Source organism: Myotis brandtii, unplaced genomic scaffold (assembly GCF_000412655.1).
Source record: "Myotis brandtii unplaced genomic scaffold, ASM41265v1 scaffold810, whole genome shotgun sequence".
Lineage (NCBI taxonomy): Eukaryota > Metazoa > Chordata > Mammalia > Chiroptera > Vespertilionidae > Myotis > Myotis brandtii.
Genome location: NW_005371274.1, coordinates 2,099,358 through 2,110,565, shown reverse-complemented (window position 1 = coordinate 2,110,565; position 11,208 = coordinate 2,099,358). Strand labels below are relative to the sequence as shown.

Below are 11,208 nucleotides of genomic sequence, written 5' to 3'. Positions count from 1 at the left end.
GTGAAGTATCAATTCAAGCTCTGCCATTAACTGGTTGACTTTAAGCAAGTCATTTTAGGACCCGGGATTTTAGTTCTTTTTGCTATAAAAGAAAGTGAGGGAAGACATGTATTCTTTGCCTTCTCAGATGGTTTAAAGGAACTGGCCAGATACCTCCCAAACTCCAAGAATGATCTTCCTAACTAACAAACACAGCATGCTGCCCCTATCCCTTTACCCGCAACCCCATCCCTGACCACCACTGAGAAAAAGAAGCTAGATTCCCTCTGGCCTGCAGTGAAACCCCTGCCTGTGAGAACTCGGGGTTCTGAAAGGCAGGGACAGAGCTCTGGGATCTTGCAGGGAGAGGGCTTCTTTCCTCCCTGGCCCATTGCAGATCACAGCAGTCTCAGGTGTCCCCTTATAAATACAAAATGTTTGGAAACGCTCCTAAGGGTTTTTACAGCCAGTTGAAATGTGGGGCCAAGAACAAGGAGGTCCACGCACTCTTAGCTTATAGTTCTTTGTCTTTTAGGTCAGGTCTGTGGAGGTGACAAGCATGGGTCTCTGAGTTCACAGGACTAACAAAGACCCTTCTGAATATCAGTGGAAAATTCTGGTTCTGTCCCAGGTATTACATAAACCGAGGGTCAGCGAGAGGATAGCTAACAAGCCTGCCTCACTTGGTCTGGGGAAGGAGAGAAGGAGACATTAGCATGAGTGAAAACCACCTTTCTTCATTTATAATTCATTTATAATTCATTTATAATTCAAGAAATATGCACTGAAGACTGACTGTCAGAGAAACTCTGAACTGGGGTCTGTAGTGGGAGAAGGGACTATGAGGGGATGTGAAATCCAAGCTTAGGACTGAAGGAGGGGTAGGAATTAGCCAGGTGGAGAGTGATGATCTAAGCCAGGGATAGGCTAACTTATGCTATACAGGACCAGATAATAAATACTGTATTTCAGTCTTTGCAAGCCATACAATCTCTACTGCAGCTGCTCAAACCTGCTGTTACAGGAAGAATGCACATACAGAAAATAGATAAAAGAATGAGTGTGAACACTGAAATTGGAATTTCATATAATTTCCACATGTCACAAAATATTATTCTTCTTTTGGTTTTTTTAACACTTTAAAAATGAGGAACCACTCTTAGCTTATAGTTTAAGAACATCTGTATTAAGATATATGGGCGTTGCCCTAACCGGTTTGGCTCAGTGGATAGGAGCGTCGGCCTGCGGACTCAAGGGTCCCAGGTTCGATTCCGGTCAAGGGCATATACCTTAGTTGTGGGCACATACCTAGTAGGGAGTGTGCAGGAGGCAGCTGATCGATGTTTCTCTCTCATCGATGTTTCTAACTCTCTATCCCTCTCCCTTCCTCTCTGTAAAAATATCAATAAAATATATTTTTTAAAAAAAGATATATGGGCATTTAGGCAAGGCCATTCCTGAACTAAGAAGATAACAGGCATTTCTAAACCATATATACCCTTAGACTCTCATACCTGCAGCTGGGACTAGGGTGAGACAAGGGAGCTGCCTAGGCCTCAAAATTTAAGGAGGCACTCACTAGAAAGCGGAGGGTTGGCACTTGCAAGACCTCAAGAGTAAGTGCCTCCTTAAATCTTGCATTCTAGGAATTTCACTTGTGTCACCCAAGGCTGAGCCTTGCTCCAGCCTGTGCATGATGGAGTGTATTGCTGTGAAGTGGTCACCTCCTCCTCAACCATCCCTGTCTGGGATGCCTTTCTTGCAATGCACAACTTTGCAGATGACAATCTGGTTCCCAGCCAGGGTCTGGAGTACACAATTTGGATAATAAGAAAAACAACAGGCAGAAGAAGAGGGAGAAACTATAAAGACTGGAGTTTGGAGAGAATTTGGGAGAGAAGATTAAAAAATTTTACTTGAGTCCTAGCTGGTTTGGTTCAATGGATAGAGTGTTGGCCCGTTGACTGAAGGGTCATGGGTTCAATTCTGGTCAAGGGCCTGTACCTTGGTTGCAGGGTCAATCCCCGGCCCTGGTCAGGGCACATCCAGGAGGCAACCAGTCCATATGTCTCTCTTACATCGATGTTTCTGTCTGTGTCTCTCCCCCTTCCTTCCACTCTCTCTAAAAATCAATGGAAAAAATATCCTTGGGTGAGGATTAATAAAAAAAATTTTTTTTTACTTGAAAGCTTACTTACAAGTTTTATTATGCATTAAAATTGTAAACTTTCTTTGTCACTCTCTTGACTTTCACTCATTATATCTACAACTATACTTACATCTAGATATATATTGCAAATCATATATCTGATCATGAACGTATATCCAGAATATATAAAGAATTCAATAATAATAAAAAAAACAACCCGATTTTAAAAGATGGACAAAGAATTTAATGGCCAATGAGCACAGGAAAAGATGTTCAACATCATAAGACTTCAGGAAAATGCAAATAAAAACTACAATGAGATATCACTTCATATCCACAAGGATGGCTATAAGCAAAAAGATGGACACTAAGAAATGTTGGTCAGGATGTGGAGCAATTGGAACCCTCACCCACTGCCAGTGGGAATGTAAAAAGGTACAGCTGCTTTGTAAACCTGCTTTTTTAAAAGTTTAAACTCAGTTATATGACTCAGCAATTCCACTCCCAGATATAAACCCAAGAGAAATGAAAACATATTCCTAAGAGCCAAAAAGTGGAAAAAACACAGTATCCAACAACTGATGAATGAATAGATAAAAATGTAGCATATTCATACAGTGGAATATAGTAAAAAAAAGAAAAGAAAAAAAGCCAAGTACTGATACATGTTACAATATAGACAAACTGTAAACCTTAAAAACTTTGCGCTAAGTCAGCGGTTCTCAACCTGTGGGTCGCGACTCCTTTGGCGGTCGAACGACCCTTTCATAGGGGTCACCTGAGACCATCCTGCATATCAGATATTTACATTACGATTCATAACAGTAGCAACATTACAGTTATGAAGTAGCAACGAAAATAATTTTATGGTTGGGTCACAACATGAGGAACTGTATTTAAAGGGCCAGAAGGTTGAGAACCACTGCGCTAAGTGAAAGAAGCCAGTCACAAAAGACGACATGCTATATGAACCCATTCATATGAAAGTTCAGACTAGGGAAGTCTATAAGCACAACATAGATTAGTGAATGCTTAGGGTTGGGGGAGAGGGTAAGGGATGGAGAGAATGGAGGCGATAGCTAAAGGGTATGGGTTTCTTTTTGAGTTGATGGAAATGCTTTAAAATTGTGGTGATGTTTGCACATACCTGTGAATACACCAAAACACTGAATTGTATACTCTAAAGAGATGAACTGTATGCTATATGAATTATATGTCAATAAGGCTGTTAAAAGAAGAAGAAATTGAAGCATTTCTCCTTCCCTCCAAGGGTTTCAAAGAATAAGCTCTCCTTGTCCTTGAAAGATAGTCTTTGTATTGCTAAAGACTGAGGTGGTTTTCTGCTGTTCTCTTTCTGAGGGTTTGAGGGGTGCTGGCCTAAATGAGAGGGAAGGGGCTGAGGTTCAAGGGCCGAGTGTTGGGGTTTGGGACTTAGATGCCTGAACTCTGTAGGACCCTTATTTAATCTGAGCCTCTGTATGTGTCCAGGCCAGCCACTAGAACAAAGAACCAATGGAGGGGGCACCATTTTGGTTTCATGGGGCTCTTCAGGGCCACCATTGTCTGAAAGCAACTTTTCATGAGGGCCCTGCCTGAGCCACAGATTAGTCTAGTCATAGAGGGTTCAAGGGATGGTCACCCCTCTTACCCCCTATGATGCGATAGTTCTTGAATGCTGAGTCATTTGGTCACCAGAGAAGAAACCTCTGTACCACTCCCTCAGGGCTTATAGTGCTGTTCTTGAATCAGCACTGGAGGAGGGGATCCAGGGGATCAAGGGAGAGTGGATCAAAGGGCGAGGGATACTCTTATCACACATCACTCTGGAGAGGTCATTCTATGGGCAGCCTGAGGGCCTCCTGTGTGAAAATGCAGGGTGTGGATTAGATCAGGGCTCCATCTGATGGTCCCATCCTTGCCCAAGGGTTCTGATTCTTTTCAGGCCACATTCTAACCATGGCCCACTTCCAGGGATGGAGCTTCTTCAGCTGCCAATTCCCATTATGCAGGGTATCTGGGGAAAGGAATAAAAAGTCCTAATGCTGGTACTGTCCTAAGGCTAACATGAGAATAACAGTGGCCATGGATATATTCTCTTCAACTAGAGTCCAACCAGGGTCAGTGTTTTTCATTCCATTTTTTGGCCAAAGAGCTGGTGTAACTACAGTGTGGAAGTAAGTTTACCCTAAACTGTCCCAATGCAGCTAATAAGTGAAAGTTGACCAACTATCACAGAGCTGGCCACTGATGGCCTGTCACATTTTCCACTGATGCACTAGACGTGACTAAACTGCACAGGGACTGGCCGGGAGCTGGATTCCCTTTCACTGTGCTCAGCAGGAAGGGGCCAGCCTCCTCCTATAGCCATGTCATGAACCTGACATAACCCTGAGTCATGGAAGAGGAGGCCCTGCATGTCACCAAGCGGAGGCTTTCAGCTTAGCCTGTGCTCCCCGTGAAATTTTAATTAGTTCAAGGTCCAAATTGTACCCAAGATGCAGGGAGACCAAATTCCCAGACAAGAAAACAAGACATGTTGCTATTTCACCAGCCACCTATTAACAACACTGAACGGCATGGCTCAACAGATATTTGATCACCCATAAAAGTTACAAAGGAAATGAATTTGTTATTGGTTGGCCCCTTTACATGTAACAGAAAATATAGAATCAAGGACATATATACCAACAATACCAACAAAGGTATTTATATTAAACACTCAAAAAATTTTCCATAGCCTCTTAAGTTTAATTTTCTGTATTGGAGAGTAGAAAAAATGTGAAGACACATTTTAGAAGGAAGAAAGCAGAAAAGGAACTAGCAACATAGAAGCTGGTTTTATCTTTCCTTTATAATTTATAATTTTTCTATTTTGATTTCTTAAAACTTCACTTTTTTTTTTCTATTTTGTTGTACCTATTGTACATTAAATCCTCTTGTGGATCCACGCAGGGACATAAATAAAGCGGTAATTACAGGAGCTGGTGGACTTTCGGCCCTGGCTACCCTCGTTTCCTCCACGCTCCATCATTGAGTGCACACGGAACTCAGGTTACATGACTGGTTCCAGCAGAGGCAGAACTTCTTGTACTTCGGATTCAGAATAACTCTAGGTACCTAAATTCCCCAAAATTCAGGCAGGGAGAGAATTTTTTTTAAAAAAAGGAAAACACCCTTAACCAATCTCTAACTTGGACACTTTAGCCACTTGCCAAAATATATCATCTTTGTGAGCCAATAAATTGAAAGCAGGAGAAAGGGAGTGTGGCTGTAACTGGATAAGGGTTAGGGTTTTAATTTTTTACAAGCAGGGAGGAGGATACCAATATGGTTAGTCAGGCAGCCAGCATTAATCCTCATTAATGTCTCCCATTCAAATCCATGCTCCTCTGAACAGCTGTGCAAATATAAAGTAATTGGGTCATTTTGACAAAGGCACACAAGGAAAAAAAAGTTAAGTGAGGCAAAGGAACTAATTGGATAAATAACACATTCTTTAAATGTGTGGGGAGGATTGTTCAAACGACCACATCATAGATTAAGGGACATACATTCAAATTCATACCGCTGTAAACTTGCCCGTGTCAGAAGCTACCAAGAGCACAGGCTGGGGACATGTGCATGACAAAGTATGTAATAAGTGACCGGAGTGAGAGCAGTGGCACCCACTCTGCATGAGGCCTTGCCAACTGACTCCAAAGACCATGTTTCTTAGTCTGACATTGTCCTGTTTTCTATATACTTGGCATTATGGAGAGTAGAAAAAAAAGTAGGGCCATTTCTTGCCCTTAATACATTTACAGTCTAATTGGGGGACACATCTATACTTAATTCCTTGAACATTAAGAACACAATAGAAATTTAAATATAGCAAAGTGAACCTTAAATATATTTAACGTTCATAATAAAAGGGTAATATGCTAATTAGACCGGACATCCTTCTGGACAAAGCCATGGTGGCAGGGGCCAAGGCAGAGGCGGTTAGTGGCAATCAGGCCAGCAGGGGAGAGCAGTTAGGGGTGACTAGGCCAGCAGGGGTGAGCAGTTAGGGGCGACCAGGCCGGCAGGGGAGGGCAGTTAGGGGTGACCAGGCAGGCAGGCAGGTGAGCAGTTAGGAGCCAGTGGTCCCGATTTCGAAAGGGATGTCCGACTGCTGGTTTGGACCCGATCCCAAGGGATCTCAGAATGAAGAGGATGCAGGCTGGGCTGAAGGACCCCCCCCTCCCCCCATGCACGAATTTCGTGTATATCGGGCCTCTAGTGTGAAATAATCAGAACACTGGAACTATAAGCATAACATTAGAATCTGCATTTTTTTTTTTTTTAGCTGAAGGAAGCACTTTATAGGAGCTGAGGGAAAGTGGCTAAAATTCATCTGTGCAACTTTTGAGAAGGATTTCCACCAGACTAAAAACAAGACAAAACATAACATACAGGGAGAATACCATACTTTAGAAAATACTGATCCATTCCTGCCACAGAATGGATGTTCAAAAAGGTCTCTGCCTTTCAGAACTCTCCCTTGAGAAAGGACAGGAGGACAGTCAGCCCATCCCCCAGCTTCATGTTAAGGATTAATAAAAATGCCCACCACCTCCCAGAAACCCAGTCAGAGAGGAGAGAGAAGTTCCTGGAGTTGACTCTGACTGAGGTGTGGTGACCTCTCCCAGCCTCCAGAGACTAGAAGGAGGGAGGAGATGATTTGACTCATCTCTTCGGTTCTTTTCACTGGAAATGACCAATCCAGGGCCTCTGACAGGCTGAAAGGGGCAGATTTAAGCTAAGGACCTGTGAACATTCTCAGAAGTGGTAGGGCTGCAGGAACTGGAAGATAAGTACAGGCATGCCAAAAGTTATCCTGCAGTTTATAGCACATTCACAGCCCTCGTGTCTGCATAGTGTGTGTGGGGAACTATGATAACGGTTCTCAAACAATCTACTTCCACTCACTTTGCTATATTTAAATTTCTATTGTGTTCTTAACGTTCAACTTCAGGTGAATGTGAATTGCTGCCTTTTTAAGTCGGCTGACACATTGCTGTGATGAACCTCTTTCTCCCTGCATGGACAAAATTCAGAATTCGGTCAGAAGAGCTGGGGAGCATGTGGGTAACTGACACCACCTTGACTGTGACTCAGGTTTCATGAGGTATCAGGTGAAGAAGTAAAAACAAACCTGCTGACACTTGGTGGGGTGAAGGGTAGGTCGAATGCACAGCGAGAAGGGCCTTCAGGCTCCCTGGTCAGGCCTGACACTCCTGAGAGCCCTGGCAGTGTCATGGTCTTTAGGGCAGAGGAAACAGTCCCCAAATGTCCTGATGAAGACCAAAGAATTTAAGCTCCTGGTCAGTGGCTCTCAACTCCACAGAATCACAGAATTACCCAAAGGAATTTTGAAAAAAATATTCATGCTGCACCCTACCCTGGTGATTCTGATTCAGAGAGTCTGGGGGGTGGAGGATTGGGGAAAATGGACACTGTGATTCAAACATGTAACAGGGTTAGAAGCACCATATCAAACACAGTCAAGTCTGAAAAACCTAAGCATCAGTGAATGTGGCTACTAAGTCAACAGGTGCTGAAATGAACAGAATTTGTCTGTTCCTTTAAAAGCTTACTCTAACTTTTATTTCTTTCTAGATCTTGAGGAATTAAGAGTGTGGGCTGCCTGGATCACAATCCTGGTTACACCACTTATTAGCTAAGTGACCTTGGACAGGGTGAATGACTTCTCTAAGACTCAGTTTTCTTAGCAATACTACAGTGTTAATAAGCATACTAATACCAGAGGGGAATTAAGATGATTGCATGAAATCAAGAATAAATATTTGGTCTGGCTGGTGTGGCTCAGTGGTTGAATGCTGACCTATGAACCAGGAGGTCACAGTTCGTTCCCAGTCAGGGCACATGCCCAGGTTTTGGGCTCAATCTCCAGTAGGGGGAGTACAGGAGGCAGCCAATCAACAATTATCTCTCACCACTGATGTTTCTATCTCTCTCTCCCTCTTCCTTCCTCTCTGAAATCAATAAAACTATATTTTTTAAAAAAGAATAAATTATTTGACCCAATGCCTGGCACATGTAAAATGCACAAATATTAGCTACCATATTGATGTTGATGAAAGTAAAAATATGCCAGTTATATTTCAATAAAAAGGGTGTTTTCCTAGACTGGGTAGTTATTTATAGGGCCAAATTTTAAGAAATTGTGAAACACTAGAATGTGAGAGTTAGAAATTTAACATTTCCTTCAATTATGAATATAGGCAACAAATCTCAGTAGTAGCAGCAGCAGCAGCTATGATCTTGTCACCAATAGAAATCACAAATATTTCCATATATTACAGTCATAGTAGACACCCTAAAAATAGTATTTATATTTAGTGTGACCAACTGCCCTTGTATGCCCAGGCTTGAGATGCTTGGGATGATAAAACTGGGAAAGTCCCAGGCAAACCATTCCTGACCTAGATTCATCACTACTTTGAAGTTAAGGTAGTTAGCACGTCACTGGGTACCATCCTTTAGTGTGCTAATAAAGAAGTGCCTACCCTGCTATGTCATAATTTCAAAAAATGTCTTGATAAATTTATATCCACATAATCTGTGTCCTTTATAATGTTTTGTATTTCGTTCAATGCATTTAAAAGCATTCTGAGTCCATGGGCTTCACCAAATGGCCAAAGGGGGTCCATGGCACAAAAAAGGTGAAGAGGGAAGCAACTGGGAATGCTGATTGGAAAATGGAGGAAACCAGACTTTAAGTTCCTTTCGGCCTTGCAAACTAAAAGCACAATAAAAGAAGACATAGGCATATATTTCTGAAGGACACAACAAAATTCAGAGTTTTTCCACTACCAGGAGTTTCTTTCTTATAATTCCACACACAGTAACCAGGGAATCTCTGTAATGTCTCCACTCCTGATGGCATACGTATGCGTACTTTGTTACCTATATTGTTGCAGAGTTAACTCAGCCTTGACAGCTATCCATTGGAGTAACTGTTATATCTACTTGTTTCCAATAACTATAAATACTTCCCCTGTAAATCATAATTTGACAGAATTTAAAATTTTACATGAATTAAGACAATGAAAATTTGGATTTTGAAATATCAAGCTTAAAAAAATGATCGAAAGAAACTTTCACTCTTACCGGATACCACTGGGCTTCTGACAGACATGGGCTCCCATCTTGCCTAATCAGCACTGTTGATAGCTGGCCCATTACTCTTCCACAAGGCAACGAGCTTCCACTTCTCTTCATATCAATGTAACTCCAAGCTGCCAGTCCAATGTGACCAGAAGGCAGAGTCCTCACAATTGCCCTTGTCCCAGTATACACAGATTTCTTAACTTCTCTGTCATTTTTACAAAATCTCCTCACTAACAAAGTAGATCGCTCCTTTTTACTTTTAAAATAATCTTCTACGTCTTCACAATTATCAGGGAAGTCCTCAAAATGGCTCAGAAAAGTCTCGGCAGATGGACTATCAGTAAAACCCTCCCTGCAGAAGCTGTCACTAGAACATACCACGTTGGCCTTTCGGCAGGAAGCTTCGCAGCACATGTATTCATCGTTCAAGGCGTCACAATGATCACCCTGTCGCTGCTTGTTCTCATTATCACAGCTTTTTGCCAATTCCATCAGTTTGCAAGTATATGCCATATAATTTTTCTTTTGCTCCCTACCAACATCAGGCAGTGATACACAGTTTCCACAATCATCCAAAATCAAGTTGTCTGATAGGGTACAGACACTGTCTGACATTCTTCTGTCAAGTTCATAATGAAAGTGAAATACCGCCAAATCGCTGTCGGGGTGTGCCCTGCTGGTTGCTGATTGATTTCCTAAGGGACGAATGCCCGTGAGAGGTCCGTCTAGTTCCAGTTGAATCCCAGGGAACACCTTTCTTTCCAGGGAAGAAGGGATTCCAGTTTCCAAATGCAGGCCTTCCTCTACAACAGAATCGCATGTTTTGTAAAACTGGCTCTGAGGAAGACCACACTGACGGTTTTCCAATATGTTGTTGCCGTTCACGTTAAGGTTCTTCACAGAATCGGGCATGTTTTTCTTCCAGCACGTTTCGTTACTGTTCTCATCACTCATGATTTCCCCCCTTGTTGTTGAGAGAATCCTAGGCAAGTTGCTTCCAGAAGTTTCCTCTTTGGGTTTGTTCAGTTTTGAGATGGTATGAGAAGTCGGCCTACTCTGCCCAGGAGTATGTGTCTTTGGAACACTGATGCCTGAGGCCTTTTCACTACTTTCATCTGCAGCTGACTGAGAAGACACCACTTTTCTCTGAGTCACAGGTATGAGATCAGAAGCTGCCATTTCTTCAGAAGTCATCTTGACCAACACACGGGCTTTACCGACTGTTCTGTTTCTCCTTCCTGATGATCATGTCAAGATTCTAATAAAATGATTGGCTATTAAAATAATCTCAGATATAAAATTCCTTTGAGAAACAAAGCGACAGTTCCTTTGATTCAGGTGCATTAAGAGTCAGATAAATTTCTCCAGTTTTAACTTCCTAGTATGTGCAATAGGTTTTTCTAGATCAGGGTTTTAGAGTGGTGGATAATTTTCTTTCCTCTGTTATTTAAAGCAATTCTTTTGAAGAATTCTATTTAGGATTGCATTCTGCAACTTGTGATCCATCACTGACTTGTAATGATTTAAAATTCCAGTTTGAATGTTTCCTGTAAGAGAAAGGGATAATGTCAAACACTGTGGAATTAAATGAATTTTTTAATGAACTCATAATTCTAAGCTAATGCAAAATATGAACCAATTTGGGGGAAGAAGTTTTGCAATCAGAAGTTAGTTTTACAGTCACAGGGATATAAAGTACAGCATAGGGAATATAGTTAATAATACTGCAATAACTATGTGTAATGTCAGATGGGTACTATATTTATTGGGGGTGATCACTTTGTAAGTTACATAAATGTCAAATCACTATGCTGTATACCTGAAACTAACATACTATTGCCTGTCAACTGTAATTTTAAAAAAAAATTTAAAGATAAAAAAGAGGTTAGCTTTAATGCTTTAGGTATTAATTTTTCTGATTTAAT

General features: G+C 41.7%; 1 protein-coding gene across 4 annotated transcripts in view; it reads right to left on the bottom strand.

Annotated features, from left to right (window-relative positions):
• The window catches only part of PLCE1 (phospholipase C, epsilon 1), a 255,192-nt gene extending 244,358 nt beyond the window's left edge, over positions 1–10,834 (bottom strand). For 2 of the 4 annotated variants that reach the window (XM_005884057.2, XM_005884058.2), the window contains exon 1: positions 9,284–10,834. In XM_005884057.2, coding sequence (XP_005884119.1) covers positions 9,284–10,477 — 1,194 coding nt within the window. In that variant the 5' untranslated portion in view covers positions 10,478–10,834. The remainder of the gene's footprint in view (positions 1–9,283) is intronic. The other 2 variants (XM_014531564.1, XM_014531565.1) reach the window with 1 other exon arrangement.
• Between the last annotated feature and the right edge of the window lie 374 nt (positions 10,835–11,208).